This window comes from Acinonyx jubatus, chromosome D4, assembly GCF_027475565.1.
Source record: "Acinonyx jubatus isolate Ajub_Pintada_27869175 chromosome D4, VMU_Ajub_asm_v1.0, whole genome shotgun sequence".
In the NCBI taxonomy this organism is placed as follows: Eukaryota; Metazoa; Chordata; class Mammalia; order Carnivora; family Felidae; genus Acinonyx; species Acinonyx jubatus.
This window is the reverse complement of record NC_069391.1, coordinates 92,257,067-92,284,406: the sequence shown is the minus strand read 5'-3', so window position 1 is coordinate 92,284,406 and position 27,340 is coordinate 92,257,067. Positions and strand designations below refer to the sequence as shown.

General features: G+C 49.5%; 1 protein-coding gene and 1 long non-coding RNA gene across 6 annotated transcripts in view; one reads left to right on the top strand and one right to left on the bottom strand.

Annotated features, from left to right (window-relative positions):
- LOC106982579 (inositol-pentakisphosphate 2-kinase) overlaps positions 1 to 27,340 on the bottom strand; it is a 128,243-nt gene that overhangs the window by 36,191 nt on the left and 64,712 nt on the right. For 4 of the 5 annotated variants that reach the window (XR_008291362.1, XM_027041267.2, XM_027041268.2 and 1 more), the window contains exons 8-10: positions 5,547 to 5,594; positions 3,873 to 3,968; positions 990 to 1,056 (exon numbers count right to left, since the gene is read on the bottom strand). Coding sequence is in view for 4 of the 5 variants with exons in the window: in XM_027041267.2 (XP_026897068.1) it covers positions 990 to 1,056; positions 3,873 to 3,968; positions 5,547 to 5,594 (211 nt within the window). In the remaining variant the exon portion in view is untranslated. Of the gene's footprint in view, positions 1 to 989; positions 1,057 to 3,872; positions 3,969 to 5,546; positions 5,595 to 11,901; positions 12,132 to 27,340 lie in introns of those variants that run through there. The other variant, XM_027041272.2, reaches the window with a different exon arrangement.
- Positions 12,237 to 13,905, top strand: LOC128312269 (uncharacterized). Its single transcript, XR_008291364.1, has 2 exons — positions 12,237 to 13,345; positions 13,758 to 13,905. It is a non-coding gene; the product is annotated as an uncharacterized LOC128312269 (long non-coding RNA).

The window sequence follows — 27,340 nt, the reverse complement described above, 5'->3', positions numbered from 1 at the left end:
ATGTCTGGTAGGACCAGTTTAATTGGTAATTAAAATGATGACGTAGAGCCTTAGGGCAAGCGTCAGGCCACCCTTGTCTAAAGGAGAGCAGCCGAGGGCGCCTGCGCGACTCAGTCGTTAAGCACCTGACTTCGGCTCAGGCATGAACTCACGGTTCATGAGTTCGAGCCCTGCATCAGGTGAACACGAGCCCTGGTGGAGCCCCACTTCTCTCTCCCCACCCCCCACTCACTTACGCCGTCTCTCTCTCTCTCTCTCTCTCTCTCTCTCTCTCTCTCAAAAAAAGTAAGAGAATAAAATAATAAAGGAGAGCAGCCAAAACCCAGTCCCGGCTCTGGGGCGGCTTCCCCTCGGCAGCTCTTTCCACACTGGGGGTCCTGCTCTGCACAGCGCCCCAAACCAGGGGCTCCCGCACACAACCTCCGCGTCTGCTTTCTCTTTCCTAACCCCAGGATGGGAGGCGGGCCTCCGGCACACCTGAACCGCTTGTTCCAGGAGAGGCCAGGACCAGCCTCAACACCGGGGACGTCACCCCCGGTCTCTGCCTGGAAGGAAGAGCTCTGACGGGGCTACTGTCGCCACCACCGCGAGCAAGAGCGGGAAGGCACGGGAGGCCACGGGGAGAGGCTGTCGCCCACGGAGACGCACGTCTGTGCGCTTCCCGCAGGGAATAAGCGGGCAGGTGGATTCTAGCGGCCGGGAGCAGGCCCTCCCGTGGGCCCTGCAGCCACCCTCCCTGCCCGGAGTCCCTCCTCTTCCTCCCGCTCCTCCTCTCCCAGGTGCGCTTCCCGGGTCACACACTGTCTGCGACCACCCGAGCGTCTGGTGCCCAGAATCGTCTTCATGAGCTCGCAGGACTTCTGCCGAGGGTGACGTTTCTGGCAACAGAGCTGCTGAAAACAACATCTACCCGACACAAGTCACAGGTCAAACTCTTCTCAAATGGAATATTTAAGTTACCAACAAAATGTAGAAGCCGGAACGCTTACCTGGTCTTTCAGACTGTATCTTTAAACAAAGCTGTTTCACGAAATCTAAAGGCAGCTGAACCACCTCCTGTGAGAACAAATACAACATACTAAGTGCACCGCACGACTGTGGGAATGGACCTAGTGCCACAGAACCGCACACGCTCAAAAACAGTTAAAATGGCACGTCTCATGCTACGAACGCTTTATCACATTGAAAAACCATTCAGTATGCGGATTCAGGAATAAAAGCTGCTCTACTATTTAAAGGACACGACCAGATGAAAGAGACGCGAGAGGCCATCCTCAGAGCACTGGCTTCCACAGTGGGCGAGCCACCCCGGCCACCGTGACCGGGAACCGAGGGGGGTGTGCTCACCCGCTGGGAGAAGCCATCGGAGCCCCCGGGAGCGCGGGGAACAGCAGATGTAGCAGTCCAGGGCCACAAGCGGAACTACATTTCTTTACACAACTTTAAAGCCCCAATTTTGTAATGAACTCTATCTTGGGCACCCTGAACACTTGGCTACATTTTACCAACCCTTGATTCAAACTCCTGAATCAGCGTGAACCACGTCATCCTGCCTGACGGACGGACAGATGGATGGCAGGTGGCCAGCACCTGCACAAAGCGCTAACTTAAGAAGGACTACGGTTAAGACCACACAATTCCTCTCCCGGAAGTGTAAGTTGGAGGACGTAGCCACGCCAGGTTCCCCGTTGATGGGCTTCTGCCCTCGAAGGAATGCACGGACGGCTGCAGGGATGGACAAAGAGGCAGAGGCGGGGGTGGGGAAGGCGGCTGGCAGAGAAGCAACTGGTCCAGTCTTCCAGAAGCTTCCCCAGGAGAACAGCATCCCCTCACTAACCATGTGGCCAATGCTTCCATCACATCACGCTCAAATGCAAGTTGAGGCCGCCCTAGTGGCACTCACTTTGGGAAGACCAGGCCCACAAAAGCAAGACAACACTTTAAATTCCATCAGCGTCTCAACCATCCATGGTACGGAGGACACAAACCCCTGAAGGCACAAGGGGAACAGCCTCGTCCCTGTTTCCCAACCTCCAGCTCCTGTGGAGACAGGCCCAGACCAGTCCCCAGACCAGCCTCTGTCCACACGCAGGCTGATGACCGGTGTCAGCAGTCCCACGCACACACGCCAGTGACTGGTGTCAGTGGTCCCGTCCCCACACACACACACACACACACACACACACCGGTGACCGGTGTCAATGGGCCTATCTACACACACACTGGTGACCAGCGTGTGTCAGCAGTCCCGCATACACACACGCTGCTGTCGCCTGACGGTGGCCTCATGCAGCCCGTCCTGTGCGGACCCCATCTCCAAGGGAGCAAAAGCAGGCTGTGTCTCACTCTGGCAGGGTCTCCAGGCAGAGGGGGTATGTAAGCGGGATGGATGCTCCCAGGATGTGACCTTGTGGGCTCACACTCTCCCAAAGGCCCGTCCACTGTGCACAGACAGAACCAAACCTGGAGACAGAGCACCGCGTGAGCCCCGATGCTGTTCCTCCCTACCAGGCCGCTGTCGGCTGGGACCCTGAGCTGCCACTGCCCTCACTGCTGACCCCGCCTGGGAAAAAACGTCCAGAGCTCCCCCAAGAGCCGCAGGACAGAGAAATGCCCTGTCCTCAAGAAGAAAGCTGGCAGTCAGCACACCCACGTTCACTCAGACACCGTCCAGGCCGCTCACAGACGCAGGGCTCTCACAGCCACGGGCTTCAGGCCTTCACAATTCAACTGGACAGCCGGGGACCTCAGCAGGGGCGGTCCCAGCCGCAGGACCTCTTGCCCCTTTGTGGCCCCACGCTGCCCGGGGCTGCCCCTGGAGGCCAGCAGGAAGCTGTGAAAAGGACAGGTCATCTCTCAGATCATGAGCCTGGGAAGCCAGGGCCAGGTCAGAGCAACACTCAGAGCCCTTCAGTGAGCCCCCATCAGGAGGTGCTGAGGCCCCCAGCCAGCAGCCGACTCCACGGTGGCGTCAGCCTGGAAGGGGTCCACAGCCCTCACGGACCCCCAGCAGCACCGACAACACGTCCCAAGCTGTCAGGGGACCCCCTTAGAGGACATTTCGCCTGAAGCCCACTCGGTCAGGCAACCCTTACACTTCAGACAACCTCCCCTCTACCTCCTCGGTGCCGGCTTCTCAGGATGAGCTCAAGCCACAGTATTTGCAAACAGAGGCTGCACTCTCAGCTCCGAACCACAGAGCTCCTGTTGGTTCAGGGCCCTGCTCTCGGAGAAGCAGCGCCAGGCACCGTGACACGTGAGGATGGCCGCCCCCAGGCAGGGGACGGACGCCACCTGCTGAGGGCCGCCAGGACGCAGGGCCGCCGTGGCTGCCTCAGTGCCCCCTCCTGCGTGTCCCAACATGACTTCGTCTGTAACAGGCACCCCTTGGCAAGAAGCAGCAGCAAGAGCCAGCAGCACAGACCACCCAAGGGCAGGGGGAGGCCATCATGCCACACGGGCCTCAGCCAGGCTTTCCCAAGAGGCAGGTCACACACATCCCCAGCGTGGGGGCCCCACTCCTCCCCAACTCGCTTGAGGTACCACCAGCAGCAGAGGGCTCAGCGATGCTTCTGGATCTCTGTCGAGACCCTCACCAAGCTGGAGCCCCCCGTGACAGCAGGGTGGCGGGGACCAGGGGTCCCAGCAAATGGGGACCTCACGCGGTCTCTCTGAACCTCAGGCTGGTCGTCTAGAAGATGGGAACACTACCTGCTCCGTGCTCACGCGCAGCACAGAAGAAAAGCACTGGGAAAGCAGACCACAGGGCTGTCCGGAAGCACAAAGGTCCAGACTACGCTTGAGAAGCTGGTGTTACGGACACAGAGCGTGTGAACGCAGACTTCGTGACCGTGTACGTAAAAGTCACTTACCCCACAGTGGACGTAGTTCTCCCCCAAAAACTCTTTCATGACATTTTTGCTGAAGTCCACTATGTTCTGTAGGTGCTGAAATATCTCTTCTGAGGCCTGTAATGGACAAGCACAGGGGAGCCTCAATGACCGGGGCCTCCGAGGGAGCAAGCAGCACCACGCACACGCCAGGCGCCCTGGCTCGGGAGGAAGGCGAGCCTCGCCGGTGACCGCCGGACCCCCCAGAGCTCCCGTCCCACAGCCCCACAGACTCCACACCATCCGCCCAAGAACCACGTCTGCCCCCCTTGCCCTCCTCCCACCCGGGACTCATGGGGATCCCACCAGCGGCCCAGGTGCGCCCTCTGAGGAACACAACTTTGAAAATCTGTCACGGCCAAAAATCACCGGGTGTTTACATTTCGGTCCTCAGCATCTAGATGTAGAGTAAGTACGTCCTCCCCAGTCAGAGGCTCGTGACGCGCCCGCAGGCTGTGAGGTTTGGGGGAGAACAGGTTTCCGACCCAAGGCAGCAAGTCCGGGGTGGACGGCAGGGTTCTGGCAGGGGGCCGGGAGGCGGCCGGGGCTCTGGGAAGCTTCTGGACGGAGCTGCCACGGCCTGCAGCGGAACCACACGCGACAAAGAGCCGCGGGCCCTCGGGGTGGCACCCTACAGCTGCAGCCACAGAGCTCCCGACAGAAAGCTCTTCTTGTCAGGACTGTCACACACAGCTCTCCACCCTAACGTGACTGGTGCCACGTCGTACCGCTCAGAAAATAAAGGCAAACTGTTGCCTTCGAAGACGCTGCCTCAGTGAGTCTGAGCGGGGAAAGCGGAGGGAGGCATCCAGAGAATGCTGGCCTTTCCACAAGCTTCAGGCGCCTCAGGGGTGGCGGGCGGGGGGAGGAAGCTGCCTGGAGAACGTTCTAGCTCCCACTCAGATCTGCTTGGATCCCACAGGAACAGACCACCACGTGTGCTGCTTGCGGCAGCGGAGGCAGGAAAACGCCCTCCTGCCTGGGGCCACCTTCCTCCACACAGACCACGCCGTCCCTAGGCCCCGGGCAGCCCCGGCTCTCCCCCTCGGTCCCCTTCTCTTCTGCGAGGCCAACCTCATTTCCACAGCCGTCCACCCCACCTCCCCGGACTCTTCCTGCCCCAGACGAGCACGGACTCTGCGCTCCCGCTCCCCCCGCCACCCGCGTGGACGGGATCCCCCGACAGGCACTGCTGCTCCCCCGCTGGAGGGGGACACTCGCTGCTACTGGGGGCAGCGGGCAGGCGACAGAGCAGCACCAGCTTCCCTCGGCCCAGATGACTCAGCGAAGGGAAACCTGGCGCTCCACCTGAATGGCCTGTCGTGACTTGTCACGCTGCCTGCGGGCATCACCAACTCCACTTTCGTGGCCACACCCCCAAAGATGGGGAAATGGAGCCAGCGAGTGGCAAAGCCGAGCCCTGGCCCTGGGTGTCCCAGCTCAGCACCCAGGGCCCTCCCAGGGCACCCACGGTGACCCGGGCAGGTCAAGACGCTGGCCGTGAGGGAACTGGGGACACCCCCACTTTCTGCACCGAGAGCCTGTGTCCCATTTAGCTTTCTACAGTTAGCACTAATACTTCCACGTCAGAAAAAAAATTCAGTGTTTTCTTAATTAACTATTTTAACGACTGGGTGGCAAACCCACCAATCTTACCTTCTTCCTGTTTGGAGGAAACTTCAGGAAACGCAGCACCACACAACGCTATCAGAAATAAAACAAAGTTTGGTCAGTGCCCACCCGAAGCCTGGGGTCGGGGGATGGCTGTGGGGAAGGGGCTGGAGGCCCCGTGCCCCCCGGGGAGGCAGGAAGGGAGCCGGCACTGGGTCACAGGGCAGGCAAGAAAACCTGGCTCCCCCGGGCCAGCCAGCTCACCCCCAGGAATTAATCTTACAGAAGTAACTAGAGTGCAGAGAAGATTCTAGCTACTGCGTGCGAAAGGATGATGTATAGTTCCAAATAAAAGGGAAACGACCCACCCGGCCAACAACAGTGACGAGGCTAAACACAGCAGGAGGCCTTCCAGACGGTGGGACAAGGTGCTGCAGTTTATGGGAGACGGAGGTCCCTGCTCACAGACACACGTGCAGCCACCACCCACTCGGAAACGGGAAAGGTTACAGGACAGGCCTTATAAAGGAACCCAGTTTTATAAACATGTTCGTACACGTGTGTGTAAACAAACATGGGTAAGAGGGGATGTATGGGTACCGTTCCACCCGTGTCAAGTTCAAAAGCGAGTAAGACCAAGGTCTGGTGAACGTGCCTCAGGCGGGTGGGACTGTCCCTGAAAAACATTCCAGTAGGGGCTGGTCATGGGATTACGGGTCCATGTGCTTTGTGATATGTAGCTACATACACACCGACGACTGGAGCACTTTTCTAGAGGTTTGCTACCCTTAATTTTTGAAAGTTTGTAAAATATTTTATTATGATTTACTTATTGTTTGAGAGAGAAAGAGACAAGGCACGCACATGCACCTGCGGGGGAGGGGCAGAGGGAGGGAGAGAAAGAATCCCAAGCGGGTTCCAAGCTCTGGAAGGAGTTCGACACGGGGCTCAATCCCACAACCCTGGGATCATGACCTGAGCCGAGATCAGGAGTCGGACACTTAACCAACTGAGCCACCCAGGCGCCCCACAAAATAGAAGTTTTTAAACAAAGTATATGCACACTCAGTTTGTATGAAAAAATCCAGAAGCACTCAACATTGGTGACAGTGTCTCCAGGGAGCAACAAGTGGACAATGTCTTAACGTCAAGGACCAAGCACCAGGAAAGAGGAGAGAAAGGGACGGGCTGCGGAGCCGAGGGCCACACCATTCACATCCTTGAGAACACCACGTGAGAGTCTAGGATCTTCTCAAGCTGAAAATCAAGCCAACAAACAGAGGAGTGACACACGCACATTCAACCACCTCAAAGCCCAAAGTGAAGGCCACCACTTGTCACAAACGGAGGACAAATACTGGCTGCTTCGAAGGCCCCAGGTGGGGCGGAGCGAATGGCCTGGGAGACACGCCTGGGGCCCTGAGAACCCATCTCGGCCATCCCAACGCTGGACGGCCAGCCCAGCACAGGTGCAGGGACTCTGGCTGCCCAAGGGGCCTGCAGCCTCGAGCGCGGGGTGAAGGTTTTCCACGTATTTGTGCCGTAAAGTTGAGTGAGAAAGCAGGAAACGAGACGGACACAAAGGACTCTTCAACCAGTAAAAGCACATCTTGGAAGGAAGTGCACCAAAGTGGTTAACAAAAATTATTTTCTGAGTGGGAAAATTCTGGATGTTTTCCACCTTCTTCCCTCCGGTGTTCTGTATTTTATGGGGCAGTAACTGGTATCAGATAAGAATCAAAGACCACAAAAAACAATGCACCACGAGGGACAGCTGCCCACGTGAGGCCCGAGGGAGGGAGGCTGCAGGTGGGATCAAGGCAGGTGACACCAAGGACGGGCCCAGGCCGGGTCTTCCACCGGGGAGAGGAGGTGGCCCAGGACAGGCTAAGAAGAGCAGACAACTTCTAAGGGAAGGAGCAAGAAACACCACAAGGGGAAGACTCGCCCTTCGGGGGGCCGCCCCAGCTGCCGCTACTGGTGACATCACCAGCCCACAGGGTGCCGAGGGGATGAGAGCCAGGACAGGTGCTGGGCTGACAGCCTCGCAGAGTGGATGGCACCGAGACACGTCACCAAGGGGAGCCAGGATGCCACGGGGAGGTCAGACGGGAAGGACACACAGGGACAGAAGGGACCTGCACCGGGCAGGACGCTTTCCCTTCCAGGCTTGGGCTGCCTCTTCTGGACCCACAGATGCCACAGCACTGATGTGGTGGCGGAGGTGTGAGCCCAGCTGACACCTGGGGGCACACCTGGGGGGCTGCGATGGAAGGGTCGCTCAGGTGACCTCTGCGAAGATGCAAAGGCCGACAGCCCGAAGAGAAGCGGAGGACTGGTAAGGCAAACCCCAGCTGCACGGGACACACAGTGAGGGTGTCACACAGAAGCACTAGCAAGTCCGTGGGCGGCCTTCAAGGCCCGGACCCTCCAAGGCCACGTGAGCACGGAGCAGGTGTGCAAACACACACAGCCAGCATGACCCCGTACTACAGACTGATCCTTCTGCAGGTGACACAGAAACCTTCCTGGTCAGCAGGGCAGCTGCTGTCCTGACTAGGAGGAGGAAGCGGGCACAGGCATGGGCGGGAAGCCACCTCCCCCCGGGGGAGACGAGGCCTAGACCACACACACCCGTGCCCCCCAGGCAGAGCGCAGCTCACCAAGGTCGGGGCTGGCAACCACCAAAGGGAAAACCATGTGGAAACCACAAATCCTAACCACCTGACTGCAGGTGACCTTGGGAATAATCACAGACAAGGCCCCACGCAGGGCTCTCTGACGAGGCCTCACCTGGCCGAATGTCAACCTGAACAGATACCATTAAAATTCCAAATAATGTTACTTGTTAAAAAAAAAAAATACTAGAGGCAAAAACTTCAGACTCTTTGAACTGAATTCAGCAGAAAATGACAGGGGAGTGGCCTGGGACTTGGGAATGTGTTCCATTCAAAAGAGAGAGAGAGAAAGAGGAAGAGAGAAAGACAGAAAGCCAGAACAACTCTCACCTGCCTGCACACTCCCCATTAGGAGGGTGACACACAAACCAGAAACCCTGAACATGAGGAGAGAAGACAATCGGACGCCCTGACTGCTGGGACCTCACATCCTCAGGACCCAGATGGACCCAGACAAACGCCCAGGACCTCACAACTATCACAGAGACAGAGGATCCATCATCGTCTGGTCTCAGAAAGGCCGGGACACCTCAGGAGGCAGAAACGAGCGCTTCCCTCGTACTTCTGTAGGAGACCCTCGCTGGCAGGTCTCTGGCATCACCTCTGTCCACGGAGGAACACATTCCCACAGCTGAGTGTGATGACCCCAAGGCGAGGGACCTGGAGGGCAGCTCACTCCCACCACCGGAGGCACTCCAGAGAGGAGTGACGAACCAGACTCTCAGCGGCCCACCCAGGACAGCGCAGAGCCAAAGCCCCTGACGAGGTCAGGACAGTGAGTGCGGACAGAAATCCCGGCAGCACGCAGGAAGGCAGCTACGGGCTTCACCACAGCTCCCCGTGAGCAGAAGCGCAGCCACTGGGACAACGACGGCGTCCCTGGGCTGCAGCAAAGTGCATGCCCAGCGGGGAGCCGCCCTTGCCCAGGACCCCGCCGTAGGGTGGGTGCCTGGAGCCCCACCGGGCAGTCCGCACCCTTGGAGCGGCTGGCGGTGGGGGGGTTTCCACACCTGGGTGGACACCGCACAGCTGGACCCGGGGGCGCTGAGCACCAGGCGGAGGGGGCAGACAGCGGCACCCGGCCCGCTGTGGCATAGGAGGAGTGATGGGGAAGCCGAGGGCGCCCTGTCTGGAGCTGGCCTACCCTCAGGTCTCCTGCGGCCCAGCCCAAGCGTGTCCCCGTGCCACCGCCCCCCGGCGGCCCACACTCCTCCTCCACACCCGGGCCACAGTCTACGAGTGCCACACTCCCCCAGCCCTCCCAGCCTGGTAGGCTGTCACCCCACGGGCCTTGGAACTGGCCACCTGAAGGCGCCATGTGTCCTGATGCTGCAGAGGGAAGACGGCCTTGCCACTTGCTGAGGACTTACAGCTCTGCACGTCGACAATGCTCTCCAGAGAAGGAAGGAGAGAAGGCTCTCCCCACCTGGGAGAGCCCCGGCAAGGCCGCCCTCTACCTTGGGATAAACAAGGTGGGGTCTGGGGAGCAGGAACACATGTTCACCCTCACAGCACGTGCGCCCTCTCCTTGGGCACAGCAGGGCTCTGTCCTCCTTCCCAGGCCAAGCACAAAGGCCTCCCCACATCCAAGAGGCAGTCAGAACCCTCACTTGGCCGAAACGTTCTCCTCCAAGACCACTTGTGGTGATAACTGAGGAACTAACACCAAGCGAGCAGAAATGAGCACAGAACAAATTTAGATTTAAAATAAAGCGGGGGGGGGGGGGGGGGGGAGGCTCCTGGGCAGCTCAGTCAGTTAAGCATCCAACTCTTGGTTTCAGCTTAGGTCATGACCATGAAGTTTATGAGTTCGAGCCCCAAGACTGGCTCTGCACTGACAGCGAGCCGGCTTGGGACTCTCTCCCTACCCTGCTGGCCACCTCCCCCCACCCCTCCCCAAGCACACTCACTCTCAAAATAAATAAACTTTAAAATAATAAAAAAAATAGATAAAGCGTGAAAAGCACAGGTCCAGGGTAGCCTGGTGACTAAGTTGAAAAGGGAAAGGAAACAGAAACACAAGCCCTAAGAGCCAGAGCTATGCGGTGAGGGAGGGGCCCAGCTACCCTGCAGGGTGGTCCTTGGAGGCCAGTGATCTCCCGGCCTGATGTACTTTTACTCCAGATCCAGAACTTGCTCCTTCACCTGACACACCTTCTGAAACTCGGTCCCTTAGCCCCACTCTAAACGAAGCCTTAGCCTTACATAACATGAAGATACACCACTCGTCCCACTAAGGAATTGGAAGACGGGTGTTTGTTCTGTGAAATGATTCAGGGGTCACTACAATAACCTGACAACAAAAGAGACTTGTGCGGGAATATCCAGGCTTCACCCACCCAGGAACCACCAGGGGCCCAGCGGACCACACAAAGAACAGCTTTAGGTTAGGCCTCGCCCCCATTCATCGAAGATCTTGAGCAAAGCCTGCAGTCTCGGTTCTTCTGCTCCCCTCGCTGTGCCAGGGGTAACAAAATGCAAAGGCAGAACGGGGGCCACCTGCGTGGCCACAGCTTGCCCTACAGCTGACCCAGCACACCCAGCGCAGAAACAACTGAGCAGGCAACCCCCAAAGCCCGCACCAGCCTGTAGGAGCTGCTGGACTGGGCCAGGGCTCCAACCCGAGTCCAAAGGGAATGACAGTTTTCACTTGCCAGGCATGACTCGCCCAGCTCCTGCTCACCTCATCCTGTACCAACTCGACAGGGGTTTTGTTACTAGTTCCGCTCTCCAAATGCAGAAAGGGAGTCTGGGCCAGGCAGCGGTAGAACTGGGACTGTGCCCAGCTCTGCGTGACTCCAATTCCCAAGCTCTTAACACCTCCCCCACCCACCCGCCCGGGCCGGCCCCCGCCCCCCCGCGCAACACCTAGGGCTCCTCCCTGCCCACCACATTCCAGCCTGGTTGTATCAGCAGAACGTCAGGGAGATCTGGGGCTTCACACAAATCCACAAGCTTCTCTTCCTGGATTCACCTTCTTGGGAGTCCTTATTGGACTTTCTGAAAGCCCTCACCGAATTAAGAAAAACAACCCCTTTAAATCCTAGAAGATTTTGGAGAAGAACCTGTGGGCAATACTCCATTATTATTGGCGGCAGCAGCGGCGGGGCAATTCCCTGCGTCTTGAAGGATAAACTCCCTCCGTGCTGGGGGAGAGCACCATCCCGGGCACTTGCCTTCTTCAACCTCCAGAGCTGCGGGGACTCCCATCCCGGCTCCCGCTACCCCCGCGGCTGGGCAGTCGGAGGTGGCACGGCCTGGGGCTGGGGCAAGAGGTGCTACGAGGACGTGGCACTGACCTGGGGGGGGGGGGGGAGGGGGGAGGGGAGCGCTGGGGGCGGGAAACGCACCGAGCAGGACGGGGGTTGCAGTGTTGCTGGGGGGACGCGGAACTACCCGGGGCAAAGAAGGGGGCGCCAGGGGGGTCGTGGACCCGACCCTGGGGGTGGGGAGTGTTGCTGAAGAGATGCAGAACTACCCAGGGCGGGGTAGGGGGTGCTAGGGGATCTTGGGCCCGACCCTGGGGTGGGGGTGTCAAGGATCCGGATCCGACGGGGGGGAGGGGGAGTGTTGCTAAGGGGACGCGGAATTACCCGGGGCGGGGGAGGGGGTGCCAGAAGGTCGTGGACCCGACCCTGGGTGGGGGATTGCTGCTGGGGAGATGCGGAACTACCCCAGGGCGGCGCGATGGCCCGGGACCGCGCCGACCTTCCGCCGCTCACCTGCGCGTGGGCCACCACCAGGCTCTTGTTGCCTTCCCCGTGGTACCCCCATTCATTCTCGTCCATCTTCCCCTCGTCCATCCCCCGGTGCGGCCCTGGCGCCTCACGCGGCCGCGAGCTGGAAGCCGCCGGTCCGCCTGGGCAGCAGCCGCCGCCGTCGGGGGGAGGAGCGCCTGTCAGCCACGGCCTCCCCTCGACCCCGCGGCCCCGACTGCCAGGCTCTTAGTCGCCGGAAGCCACGCCCACGGTGGCTGCCATGGCCAAGCCGGGCAACTTCCGGGCTTACGCCCGCTTCCCCTCCATTGGCCACTACGGTGGATAGGCAGGAGGCCATCTTGGATGCTGGCACATGACTCACTTCCGGAGCGCGGATTTTAGAACAGGAAAGGAGGTTTCCGCCCCGGGCGCCGGAAGTGAGGCAAGCGGGAGGAGCCGGCGGCTCCTCGGCGCCCGGGACCGGCCTGGCCGGGAGTAGAGGTTCGGCGGCCTGGGAGATAGGGAAGACGCGGCCCAGCCGGCGGGCAGTGGGGTGTACGGGCGAGCTGGCAAGTGGGACGGGGGCGTCCACACAGGCCGGGGGCTATGGCGGTGGGGAGTGCGTGGTCCGTGGACCTTGGACCACCGAGATGTGGAAGCCCCAGTAAGGCACTTGGCGGCTCCGAGCCCCCGCTTCCTTTTCTGTAAAGTGGGATGTGACTCATCTCACACGAGTTATTAATATCACCGTTTGCTAGTTACCCGACGCAGAATCACCCCGCAGTCCCACGAGGTAGCGCTCTGTACACTGTACAAACGAGGAAGCGTGGCTCCGAGAGGCGAGTGGACTCCCAAGTGGTGCTTTTGCCAGAGGAGTGGGTTTCGTGGACCTTGAGCTCGAGGTTGGGGTTTGCAATCTGCCCCTGCCACGTAACGATGGCGAGGCGGAGGGCAGGTCGCTCCCGGCCTTGGTGTTTCCATTAGGGAAGTGACACTAACGATACCATCTTCTAGAGCTGCAGTCACGGTTAAATTCGATCAGCGTTTCCCAAACTCTTAGTCTCAAGACCACCTTATTCTCTTTAAAAATGAGAGCCTCAAAATGTTTGCTAGTGTGGGTTATATCTATCAATATTCACCGTATTATAAATGTGAAATTTAGAAGAATACTTTTCGTCTTAAAAATAAACATTCTTAAAAACCTGTATCTCCCAAAAATACAGAGAAGAGTGGGAATTGTTTTACATTTTTTTAAATCTCCTTAAAGTTTTAAAGATTCATAGAACATAGCTGGATTCTCACATCTGCTTCTGCATGCACTGTTGCAATATACTGCTTTGAAGTATATGAGGAAAATCCAGCCTCAGATACATGGTCCGACAAGGAAAGAGCTACAAACCAACCTCCGAACAGCTTAGAGCACCAGCAGACACCTGGCAAGGCCTTGGAAACTGATGAAATGAAGCCGGTGAGTCAGGAAAACAAGCTGATGGCTTTGAGGACTGGCCCAGGTGGAAAGCAGCTCCAAACCCTCCCCAGGGATGGTTGAAAAAGGGGGTAGAAATAGTCCACTCATCAGGGGTAAATAGTCCCCAGCGGGGAGGGGATGCCCACTCACAGAAGACCTTCCCACACCCTCATCAGGTCAGGGGACCCTAAACATGTTTGAGATTTTCTCAACTTCTGTGACCAGAGTATTAGGATCATATTAAGTATTAAAACATTGCTTTAAGGAAACCTCTGTGGTGCTGAAAATGTTCTGTATCTTGGTGGTATTTTTTTTCAGGGAGCATTTTCTCACAGTGTTTAGAGTTACTAGCATATGGTGATGATGAAAAGATTAAACTTTGGTTTCATGATTGTTTTTAAATTCTCCACAGATGCACTGGTGGACCATGCCCACCCCATCCCCAACTTGGTACACCACTGGCTACAGGGAAAGAGAGAGGTGCTTTGAAAGAATTATGGGGGAGTAACAACGTGGAGAAGAGTGGACCCATCTGCAGTGGTTGGAGGAAAAGAAGAAAAGGCTAGAAAAGACACTAGCATTGGGAGAAGTACGTCTTCCTCTATTCAGCCCATGTGGTCTGACTTTTTTTTTTTTAAATGTTGAGAGGGCCAGCGTCAGCGCACACAAGTGGGGGAGGGGCGGGGAGAGGGGGTGGCTGGAGGAAACAGAATCTGAAGCAGCCTCTAGGCTCTGAGCTGTCGGCACCGAGCCCGACACAGGGCTCCAATTTACAGACTGAGATCATGGTCTGAGGTGAAGTCGGTCGCTTCACCTACTGAGCCACCCAGACGCTCCTCATGCGGTCTGACTTAAATTAACATAATCCCTACTCTCGAGGCCTTCTAGTGACCTCAGCCTGTGCACAATCAAGAACTATCTTCTCAAGGAATCACATCAACCCAGGGATTGGTTCAGGGGATGCAGAGACGATCCAGGTTCATGCAATGAAGCTCACTCACGTGGCTTGTGTGGAAGGGATCATGGGGAGAGTCACCCTCAGCTGGGTGGCAAAGAGGCCAGGAGGTCAGCATGTGCTGCCAGCAGCGATCCAGGCACCTCTGGTGACAGCAAAAGGAAACGGCTGGGCAGTAGCGAGGATGGAAACACCTGGTGAGCCGAAGGATCGCGTGCTTCTTGGTTGCTCTGAAGTTTCTGAGTAGTGAACTCCATCTTTTGCTAAAATAATTTGAGTTGCGCTCCTTTCACTCATAACCTGAAGAGCTCAAGCTAATAAGAGGGGGTACTGGGATGGACCAGTCACCTCAGGCCGTGTCGAAGTGAAGCAGAGCCCAAAGGGCCATTGTTAGCAGGGATTCCTGCACGACGAGGATGGTGTGACTAGGAGCTTCCTACTCCATTTGGTCCCACCATGTCAGTCCGTGCCTTCTCCTTTTGTGTTTAAAAAGGAAAAGAGATGGGGCACCTGGGTGGCTCAGTCGGTTAAGCGTCTGACTCTTGGTTTTAGCTCAGATCATATCATGGTTTGGGAGTTGGAGCCCCGCATCGGGCTCTGTGCTGACAGCTCAGAGCCTGGAGCCTGCTCCGGATTCTGTGTTTCCCTCTCTCTCTCTGCCCCTCCCCCACTCGTGCCAGGTCTCTCTTAAAAAATAAACATTAAAAATATTTTTTTAAAGAAATAAACATTTAAAAAAATGATAAATTTAAGGAAAAAGAAAAACACCAGACTGAAACTGAGGGACATCCCACAAGAGTGTCAGACCAGGATTCCTCAAGCCATCTGAGACATGGGAGACAGACACACCAGAGGAGCCTAAGGAGATGACACCTCTAAATGCGATGTGAGATCCAAAAAGGATGCTGGTGGGAAAATATTTGGAATTCAGTTAGTAGTAATGAACGAATGTTAATTCCTTCCTCCTGGGAAACAAACCATAGTTAAGTGGGGGGGGGGGGGGGGAGGCATGTGGGAAGTCAGTAAAATTTCACAACGTTTGTGTAAATCCAAAAGAGGAATTCATTTTTCAGCTTCTTTCAGGATTATATAATTATGTATTTTAAAATGTAAATCAAGTTGGCAAAATAAAAGCAGTCTTCACAGCAGTTGCCTCGGGTGATGGGGAAGGGACAGACAGGACACATGCACTGACAGAGCTAAATTTGGTCACATCAGTAAAAATAGCTGCAGCGAATCCTCTTGGACCCAACTTTTCCATGCCTACAGATTGCCCTACAAAACCCTCAAACAGGCAGCAGTGCTGGACGAGTCTTGGTTCCCAGCATGGGCACCTCGGACAGCCTTGGGCTGCACCCACCCACCCAAGCACAAGACCTGGGGGGAGGCTCTGCCACCTGTGTTCCAACAAGTTTCCCAGGTGACTCTCCACCACCAAATTATGGCATACTCAGAAGTCACTCCACCAAATAAGAAAACCAGTTACACTTGTACCGACATGAGCTCTGTGCATCTGCAGTTGTGAAACAAACCTGTGTGTGAGTGTGTAAATGCAAAGAAAAGGGGACAGAAATTATTCTATCTGGGAGGGGGCGGGGGGAGAGGGAGAAGCCAGGGAAGCCATGTCACTTTCCTCATATTGTTGATTCAGAGGATGTATTCACAAAACACTTCCATGATAAAACTTTAAATGAATAAACTCTTGATACTTATTTAACTGAGGTAGGCCTGTCACTGTGCATGCACGTGAAGGATGGCCACATATGTTGTTAAATACAGGGATAAATGTTTGAATAGAAAAAAAATGTGTCTTATCGTACACTGTTTTCTCTGGGGATCAGGCCATGATGAAACACATTACGTTCTTCTGTAACATTTGAATTCTGCATGAAAGACGTGAGTCTTTACACCGCGTGCAGGGGGAGTCACTGGGAAGTCCTGCATGTGCTGGCCTTGGAATACTCAGCTACAGGGAACTGGGCAGCTGTTACGGAGAATGGACCTTAAGATATTTAGGTCACTTGAACACACCATGGGCAAGATCCTACTATCCTGAGCTGGTCCCACCAACTCCAAAATGCGTTAACTGGATAATGAGTCAGGGGGCCTTCAAGAGCACATAGCCCCTTCCCACACAAAGATATGGTGATGCTGAACACACCTCCCCCTTCTGCTGAAGGGACCACTAGAGGGTTAAGAGGCTGGTGCCCTCTCCCCTGCCACTGTTTTTCCCCTTTCCCCCTTCTGGGAACTAGACATCAGAGACTAGGACATGCAAAAGCAATTGCATATATGGAGGGAAATTAGACCAGTAAACCCAGGGAAAGACATAACCTGAGACGACCTTAAGTTTACACCTCTGGCTGACCCTCAGCAAAAGCCCACCTACAACAGCCTAGAAAACAGTAACAAAGCACTCGGGTAGAGAGCAGAACTGACTTCCAGAGTTGCCACATCTTAGATTCAAATGTCCAGTGTTTAAGAAAAAGTCACAAGACATGTAAAGAGACAGAAGGAAATATGGCCTATTCAAATGAAAAAAATAAGCCAATAGAAACTGTCCTGGAGAAAAACCAGACGACATTTAGACAAAGAATTTAAAACAACTGTCTTAAAGATGCTCAAAGAACTAAAGGAGGGTGTGGAGAAGGTCAAGAATGTGGTGTATGAACAAATTGGGAAGAACAATTAAGAGATTTTAAACTCTAAAACCAAAAGAAATTCCAGAACTAAAAATTACAATAAATTAAATGAAAAAGTCATTCAAGGGATTCAAAGGCAGATCTGACTCTCTATTCTCAGTGCTCAAGAATAGAAATGCTGAAATTTGAAATTTTGGGATCAGAGAGAAAACAGGTTGAAAAGTGAACAGAGTCTGAGGGACCTGTAGGGTGCCGTCAGTGAGACCAATGTCCACACTGAGGGTATCCCAAAAGGACAAGAGAGAAAGGGAAGGAAAGAATACTTGAAGAAATCATGGCTAAAACTGTTCCAAATTTGGTGAATGACATGAATAGAAGTATCTAAGATGTTCAACAAATTCCAAGCATGATGAACTCAGAAACCCACATCAGGACACATAATCAAACTGTCAAAAGACAAACACAGAGCAAATCTTGAAAGCAGCGAGAAAGAAGACTCATCTCATACAAGTGTCCTCAGTAAGACATCAGAGGTTTCCCCTAAGAAACTGGAGGCCAGAAGACAGTGGGCCAATACATTAAAGTGACAAAAAGAAAAAATTGTCAACCAAGAGTCCTGTGTCTGTCAAAATTGTCCTTCAAAAGTGAGGGAGAAATCAGGACATTCCCAGATATATGAAAAGGGAGTTTGGGACCATAAGACCTGTCCCACAAGGAATGCTGACGGGTGTCCTATAGGCTGAAACACAACAAAAAGCCACACGAAGAAATAAAGGTAAGTGCACGGACAACTATAAAATCTAGTATTACTATAACAATTGCTTGTGACTGTATTTTTTGTTTTCTATGATTTAGGAAAATGATGCATGAAAATAGTTTATTTTTTTATACACACAATATACAAAGATGTAATTTTATAACATCAACGACTGAAAGAGGTGGGGACGGATCTGTAAATGAGCAGAATTTTTATACGTTTGAAGTTATCTAGTTATAAACTCAAATTATAATGTTATAACTTCAGGATGTTAAAGTGTAATCCCCATGGTAACTGCAAAGAAAATAGTAATCGAATGAACATTTGTAAAAAGGGAATTAAAACTTTTCGCTTTTAAAACAACGGGGCACCTGGGTGGCTCAGTCGGTTAAGCATCTGACTTCAGCTCAGGTCATGATCTCACAGTTGGTGAATTCAAGCCCTGCATTGTGCTCTGCACTGACAGCTCCCTCTCTCTCTCTGCCCCTCTCCAGCTTGTGCTTGCTCTCTCTCTCTCTCTCTCTCTCTCTCAATAATAAGTAAATAAACTTTAAAAAAATCTTTAAAAGGAAGGAAGGAAGAAAAGAATACAAAAATCCCTTATATAGGACAGCCAGTGTGGACAAAATGATAAAGACAGAAAGTAGAAAGAGGGTGTCCAGGATTAGCAGGTAGGGGGCAGGGGCTCCTGCTGATTGAGGACAGAGACCAGTTCTGCAAGACAAAAACAGTTCTGGATGGGTGCCTGGGTGGCTCAGCTGCTTGAGCATCCGACTTCAGCTCAGGTCATGATCTTGCAGTTCATGGGTTCGAGCCCCACATCAGGCCCTGTGCTGACAGCTCAGAGCCTGGAGCCTGCTTGGGATTCTGTCTCCCCCTCTCACTGCCCCTCCCTGACTCGTACTGTCTCTCTCTCTCTCTCTCTCTCAAAAAATAAACATTTAAAAAAAAACAGTTCTGGAGACAAATGCCGAGGACAAACAACAATATGAACATACTTCATACCACCAATCTATACACTTAACAATGGTTCAAATGGTAAATTTTGTATAATATGTATTTTGTCACAATAAAAAATTTAAAAGCAAAAAAGTAAAGGATAAATGAAGACTTTCTCACACAAACAAAATTGAAGGACTTTGTTGCCAGCAGACCCGCCCAGTTTGAAATGTTAAAAGTTTTTCAAAGAGAAAGAAATGATATAAATGAGAACTGCAAATCTATATAAAGAAGGAAGAGCATTACAAAAAGAATACAGGTCAAAAAATTGTATTGTTGTTATTATTTTTTTAATGTTTATTTTTGAGAAAGAGCACAAGCAGTGGAGGGGTAGAAAGAGAAGGGAACAGAGGATCTGAAGTGGGCTCTGTGCTGACAGCAGTGAGCCCAATACAGAGGCTTGAACTCATGAACCGTGAGATTAAGACCTGAACCATTAGATCATGACGCTTAACTGACTGAGCCACCCAGGCGCCCTTATTCTTTGTTTGTTTGTTTGTTTGTTTGTTTGTAAGAGAAAAAGAGAACACATGCACGAGTGAGGGTGGGGCTGAGGGAGAGACAGAGAATCTTAAGCAGGCTCCACATTCAACATGGAGCTCAAGGTGGGACTCTATTCCACGACTGTGAGATCATGACCTGAGCTGAAATCAAGAAGTAGATGCTCAACTGATCAACTCCCCCAAAATATGACAATCCTCACCATGTAGTCCCCTAACAACAGGGGGCCCGCCTGTGTAGGCAGAAGCTGGTAGAACGTAGGGAGAACCTGAGGAACCCACTATTACGGTTGGAGATTGGAACACCCCTTTCTCAGACATGGACAGACCCAGCAGGCAGAAAATCAGTAAGGACACCGTGGAACTCAACAGCACCTTCACTCTACTGCATACACCTGGCAACTGTAGACGACTTCGTCCACCAACATCAGGATATACATCCTTCTGAAGCTCACACGGAAATTTACCAAGATAGACTACATTCTGGTCCCCAGAACACGTTCATTCATTCATTCATTCATTCATTTAATGTTTACTTATTTTTGAGAGAGCGTGAGCAGAGGAGGGGAGGAGAGAGAGGGAGACACAGAATCTGAAGCAGGCTCCAGGCTCAGAGCTGGATGGGGGCTCGAACTTATGAATGGTGAGATCATGACCTGAGCTGAAGTTGGACACTTAACTGACTGAGCCACCCAGGCGCCCCCACATTAACACATTTAAAAGAATAGAAATCATACAATGTATGCTCTCAGAACACAATGAAATTTAACTAGATTCAATAATACGAAAAAAATATAGAAAATCCCAAAATACTTAGAGATTAAACAACACATTTCTTTTTTTTAATTTTTTTTTAAGGTTGATTTATTTTTGAGACAGAGAGAGACAGAGTATGAACGGGGGAGGGTCAGAGAGAGAGGGAGACACAGAATCTGAAACAGGCTCCAGGCTCTGAGCTGTCAGCACAGATGCCTGATGTGGGGCTTGAACTCATGAACCACGAGATCATGACCTGGGCTGAAGTCGGATGCTTAACCGACTGGGCCACCCAGGCGCCCCTAAACAACACATTTCTAAATAGCACATGAGTCAAAGAAGAAACTTCAGGGGCGCCTGGGTGGCTCAGTCGGTTAAGCGGCCGACTTCGGCTCAGGTCATGATCTCACAGTTGTTGAATTCAAGCCCTGCATTGTGCTCTGCACTGACAGCTCCCCCTCTCTCTCTCTCTGCCCCCTCCAGCTTGTGCTCTCTCTCTCAATAATAAGTAAATAGGGGCGCCTGGGTGGTGCAGTCGGTTAAGCGTCCGACTTCAGCCAGGTCACGATCTCGCAGTCCGTGAGTTCGAGCCCCATGTCGGGCTCTGTGCTGACGGCTCAGAGCCTGGAGCCTGTTTCAGATTCTGTGTCTCCCTCTCTCTGACCCTCCCCTGTTCATACTCTATCTCTCCCTGTCTCAAAAATAAATAAAACGTTAAAAAAAAAAAGAAGAAACTTCAACAGATATTTAAAAATAATTTGAACTAAATAAAAATTTAAATACAATTTATCAAAATTAGTGGGATGCATTAAAGCAGTAATTAGAGGGAAATTTACAGTACTGAATGCATATTAACAAAAAAAGAAAGACCTAAAACCAATAACCTAAGGTTCCACTTTACAAAACTGTTTTTTTAAAGAGCAAATTAAATCCAAAATAAGGAGAAAGGAAGTAATAAAAATTAGATCAGAACCAATGAAATTAATTGGTAACCAATCAATAGAGAAAATCAACAAAACCAAAAAGCTGGTTCTTTGAAAATATCAATAAAATTTATAAGCCTCTAATCAGGCTAGGATAAAAAGAATTACTAAAATAGGAAATGAGAGAAGGGACATCACTACAGATCCTGTGGACATCAAGGGACAATAGAGTAATATTGTGAATAATTATATGCCAACAAATTTGATAACCTAGATGAATCAGACCAATTCTTAGAAAGACACAATCTACCAAAATTCACACAAGGAGAAATAGACCATCTGAATAGGCCTGTGTCTAATAAAGAATTCAAATGAATAATTAGTGATCTTCCAAAATAGAAAGCACTGGATTCTGTCCAGGGGGTTGCTGATGGGTTTGCTGAATTCTGCCAAACATTTAAGGAAGAAATTACACCAAATCTCTACAGTCCCTTTCAGAAGATAGAAGTAGAGGAAATACAGAATTCAGGATTTACTGTAAAGCTCCAGTAGTTAAGACAGTGCGGTGCTGGCAAAAGAACAGACAGATCAGTGGGACAGAGAAGACAGTGGTGCTGGAACAACTCACCCACATGCAAAGAGATGAATCTGCACGCTGACCTCACACCCTTCACAAAAATGAACTCAAACTGGATTATAGGTCTACATTTAAGACCCAAAACTATAAAACTCCTGGAAGATAATGTAGAAACCCTAGACAAGTTTGGGTTTGCAATGACTTTTTAGACACAACACCACAGGGAGGGTCCATGAGAGAAATAACTGATAAGCTGGACTTCATTACAATTAAAAACTTCTGCTCTGCTGAAGACACTACCAAGAGAATGAGAAGACAGAAAAACTGGGAGAAAACACTTGTAAAAATATGTCTGCTAAAAAGACTTGTCCAAAATATACCAAGAACTCTGAAAACTCAATGAGAAAGCTAAAGCCTATTTACAAAATAAGCCAAAGATCTTAACAGTCACCTCACCAGAGCAGAGATACAGATGGCAAACGTATGAAAAGATGCTCCACATATGTCATCATAGAAATGGAAATCAAAACAAGAGACCACTACATACCTGCTAGAAGGGCAAAAATTGAAAACAGGGGCTCCCGGGAGGCTCAGTCGGTTATGCACACACTCTTGACTTCTGCTCACAGTTTATGATCTCACAGTTTATAAGATCGGCCCCATGTTGGGCTCTGAGCTGACAGCATAGAGTCTGCTTTGGGTTCTCTCTCTCCCTCTCTCTCTGCCCTTCCCCCACTCATTCTCACTCTCTCTCGTGCTCTCTCAATATAAATAAACAATTAAAAGAGAAGGGAAGAGGAAAAAGGAAAAGAAAAAAGAAAAAAAAAAGGAAAAGAAAAGACAACATAAGACAAGACTGACAACAACAAATGCTAGTAAGGATGTGAAGCAAGAAGAACTCTCCATCATGGCGTGTGGGAATGCAAAATGGTGCAGCCACTTTTGAAAACAGTTGGGCAGTTTCAAACAAAACTAAACTTTACCCTATAATCCAGCAATCATGCTCCTTGTTATCTATCCAGGTGAGTTGAAAATCTATATATCCACAACAAGCACGCAGCTTTATTCAAAATTACAAAACTTGGAAGTAACCAGGATGTCCTTCAGTAGGCGAGTAAATAAACTCTGGTATATCCAAACAGTTGAATATTACTTAGCACTAAACAAGAAATTAGCTATCAAGCCATGAAATATTTGTAGGAAACTTAAATGCATTTTACTAAGTGAAAGAAGCCAATATGAGAAGGCTCAATACTGTACGATTCCAACTATATTACATTCTGTAAAAACAAAACTTTGGAAACAGTAAAAAGATCAGTGGTTGCCCAGGGTTAGGGGGCAGACAGTGACAAATAGGCAGAACACAGAGGATTTTTAGAGTCGTGAAACTATTCTTTTTTCTACAATTAAGGGTGGATATGTTTCACAATCAACAGAATATACACCAAGAGTGAACCCTTATGTAAACCATGGACTTAACGTGATAATGAAATAGTCTATTTTTTAACAGTCTTCTAATAAATGAAAGCTGAGAACCAGATGGCTTCACGAGGAATTCTGCAAAAACATTAAGAGAAATTAACCTCAATCCCTCTCAAAGACTTCCAAGAAACAGCAAGAGGAACACTTCCCAACTCATCTTAGGAGGCCAGTATTATGCTCATACAAAAGCCCGACAAAGACATAACAAGAAAGGAAAACTAAAGACCACTACCCCTTGCGAATATAAATGCAGTGTCAGCAATAGACTACCACATCACATCCAGCAGCATATTAAAGTGATTATACACCACAACCAGTGGGGATTGATTCCAGGAATGCAAAAGTGGTTTAGCATATGAAAATAATGTAATATGTCATTAATAGAACAAAAGGATAAAAGCCTCATGACCATCTCAATGCATGCAGAATTCATTTGAAAAATCCCAACGTTCAATGAACAAAAATACTCAACAACTTAGAAATAGAAGGGAATTTTCTCAGGCTGATAAAGGTCATCTATAAAAACTCAGCTAACATATTGCAAAATACTTAAAGATCGAAAGCTAACGATGTTCCCTCTCACCACTTCTATTCAACATGGTTCTGGAAATTATATCCAGGACATTTAGGCAAGAAAATGAAATAAAAGGCATTCTGTTGGAAAGAAAGAAGTAAAACTATATTCACAGAGAACATGAGCTTATATATAGAAATCCTAAGGTATACACACACACACACACACACACACACACACACACACATACAATATTAGTAAGTGACTTCAACAAAGTAGTAGGGAAAAAATACAAAAATCAGTTTCATTTCCATAAACTAGTAACAAATATGAAGATGAAATGGAAACAATTTCATATATAATTATATCAAGAGTATTAATACTTAGGAACATTTTAAAACCCACTACAAATTTATAATAAACAGTGTAGTAATAGCATAAAAACACATATGGAATAACAGAATGTAATATCCCAGAAATAAACCCTTGCATATATGGTCAAATGATTTTTTACAATGGTGGCATTAAATGAGAAAAGAACAGTCTTTTCAACAAATGATGCTGGAAAAGTGTATATCTACATGCAAAAGAGTGAAGTCAGGCCCTCATCTTACCCCGTATACAAAAGTTAACTCAAAGTGGGTCAAATAACTAAAAGTAAAAGTTTTTCTTTCTTAAATCCCACATGTGAGTGAAATCATATAGTGTTTGTCTTTCTCTGACTTATTCCACTTAGCATAATACATTCTAGCTCCATCCAAGTCATTGCAAATGGCAATACTTCATTCTTTTTTATGGTTAAGTAATATCATAGGGGAAAAAAAGAAAGAGGAAAACCAAGAAACAGACTTAACTACAGAGAACACATTGATGGTTACCAGAGGGGAGGTGGGTGGGAAATGGGAATGGTGGAAAATGATGATGGAGATTAAGGAGGGCATTTGTCTTGGGGCGCCTGGGTGGCGCAGTCCGTTAAGCGTCCAACTTCAGCCAGGTCACGATCTCGCGGTCCGTGAGTTCGAGCCCCGCGTCAGGCTCTGGGCTGATGGCTCAGAGCCTGGAGCCTGTTTCAGATTCTGTGTCTCCCTCTCTCTCTGCCCCTCCCCCGTTCATGCTCTGTCTCTCTCTGTCCCAAAAATAAATAAACGTTGAAAAAAAAATTTAAAAAAAAAAAGGAGGGCATTTGTCTTAATGAGCACAGCGTAATGTGTAGAAGTGTTGAATCACTAAATTGTACACCCGAAACTAATATTATACTGTATGCTAACTAAGTGGAATTTAAATGAAAACTTAAAAAAATAAAAGTAAAAGCTAACACTATAAAACTCAGAAATAAAGGGAAAAAGCTTCATAACAGTGGATTTAGCAATGAATCTTAAACATGACATAAAAGCACAGACTACAAAAGAAAAGAGATAAATTAGACTTCATCAAAACTTAAAACTTTAATCAATCATAAGAGTGAAAATACAACCCAAAGAATAGGAGAAAATATTTGCAAAGCATATATCTGATGAGAGATTAACATTTAAAATATACAAAAAAATACAGCAACAAATAACCCAATTTAAAAATGGGCAAAGAGATTTCTTCACAAAAGATATAAATGGTCAATAAGCACCTGAAAAGATGATCAGCATCACTAATATTAGGGAAATGCAAACCAAAACCATAATGAGATAACACTTCACACCTATTAGAATGGCTATTATTTTTTTAAAAAACATCGAAAAACAAGTGTTGGCAAGTATGTGGACAAATTGGAATAACTGTGCATTGCTCCTAGGATAGTAGGAATGTAAAATGGTGTAGCTGTTTTTGAAAATTGTATAGTGGTTCCTTCCTCAAAAAATTAAAAATTACCAGGGCACCTCGGTGGCTCAGTTGGTTAAAAGCCCAACTCTTGGTTTCAGCTCAGGTCATGATCTCGCGGTTCATGGGTTCGGGCTCTGCATTGCGCTGACAGTGCAGAGCCTGCTTGGAATTCTCTCTCCCCTCTCTCTCTGCCCCTCCTCTGTGCTCTCTCTCTCTCAAAATAAATAAACTTTAAAAAAAATTTTTTAGAAAGTTAAAAATTACCATATGACCTGCAATACCACTTGGGGTATCTACCTAAAAGAATTGAAATAGAGACTAGAACAGACATTTGTATATTAATGTTAATAGCACTAATACAATGGCAGAAACAATCAGTTGTCTACCAACAGATGAATGGATGAACAAAATGTAATATACACATAAATGAAATATTATTTAGCTTTTAAAAGGAATGGAATTATGACACCGGCTAAAACTAGATAAACCTTGAATACATTATGTTAACTGAAATAATCTAGGCAAAAAAGGCCACTTATTTTATGATTTCATTTATGTGAAATATATAGAATAGTCAAGTTCATAGAGACAGAAAGTAGTTGCCAGGCACGAGGGGAAAAGAGATTGGGGAGTTATTGTTTGATAGGTACAGAGTCTTCTGTTTGGGATGATGAACAAGTTGGAGATAAATAGTCATGGTTGTTCCACAACAATTTAAAATGTACTTAATGCCAGTGAAGTACTCACTTAAAAATGACTAAAATGGTAACATTTTTAAAATGTTCATTTATTTTTGAGAGAGAGCAAGCAGGAGAGGAGCAGAGAGAGAGGGAGACAGAGGATCCAGAGCTGTCAGCACAGAGCCCGACACAGGGCTCAAACTCACAAACTGGGAGATTATGACCTGAGCCGAAGTCAGACGCTTAACCAACTGAGCCACCCAGGTGCCCCATCCAACTGATTTTCAACAAGAGTGCCAAGACTGTTCAGTGGGCAAAGAGCAGTATCTTCAACAATGATGCTGGAATAACTGGACATCAACATGCTAGAATGAGATTGGATCCCTACCTCACACCACAGACAAAAGTCAAAAATGGATGAGACACCTAAGTGTAAAAGCTAAAACATAAAACTCTTAGAAACAAAGATAGATTTAAATCTTCATGACTTTGGATCAAGCCATGGTTTCTTAGGTATGATACCAGAAGACAAGCAATAAAAGAAAAAAATACAAGAAAAAAATACAAGAAAAAGAAAAAAACAAATTTGACTCCATCAAAATAACAACCTTTGTGCACAAAAGGCCACTATCACTAATGCAAACAGGCAACCCACAAAATAGGGGGATATATTTGAAAACCATGTATCTGGGAAAATTTAATACCCAGAATATATGAAGAACTATTACAATTCAGCAACTCAATTCAAAGAGCAAGGCCCCCTGGTTGGTTTCAACAAACCAGGGAGTGGTCCTGCCACCCTAGTGAGCTCAGAATGCAGTCACCACCACGGTGGGCCTGAAGGACGGAGAATCAAGCCAAAAGGAATTATTCTCAAGCCTAAAATCTAATAGGATTTTTTTTTCCTTACTTGGGCCTTATTGGACTTACTTGGGACCCATAACCCCTTCCTTCTTTCTGATTTATCCTTTTGGGAGAATGCCTGCCTATGTCTGTCCCACCATTGTATTTTGGAAGCAGATAACTTGTTGGGTTTCACAGGATTACAGTGGGGGGGGGGGTGAATATTCCCTCAGGCGGAATCACTACATTTAATGATGTTTACATGAGGTTTGGGACTCAGAACTGATACAGGGGTGAATTAAGACTTTGGGGATGTTAGGAAGAGAGTGGATGTACTCTGGATGTGAGAAAGATGCAAATTTCAGGAGTCTAAGAATAAAATTAAGAAGAAACCCAAAAGAAATTCTGGAGCAAAAAATGAAATAGGAAATTCAAGTAGAGAGATTCAAAGGCAACTGTGGGTATGCAGAAGCAAATACTGGTGAACTTGAAAACAGTACAATTAAGGGGTGCCTGAGTGGCTTAATCAATAGAGCATCTGACTCTTGATTT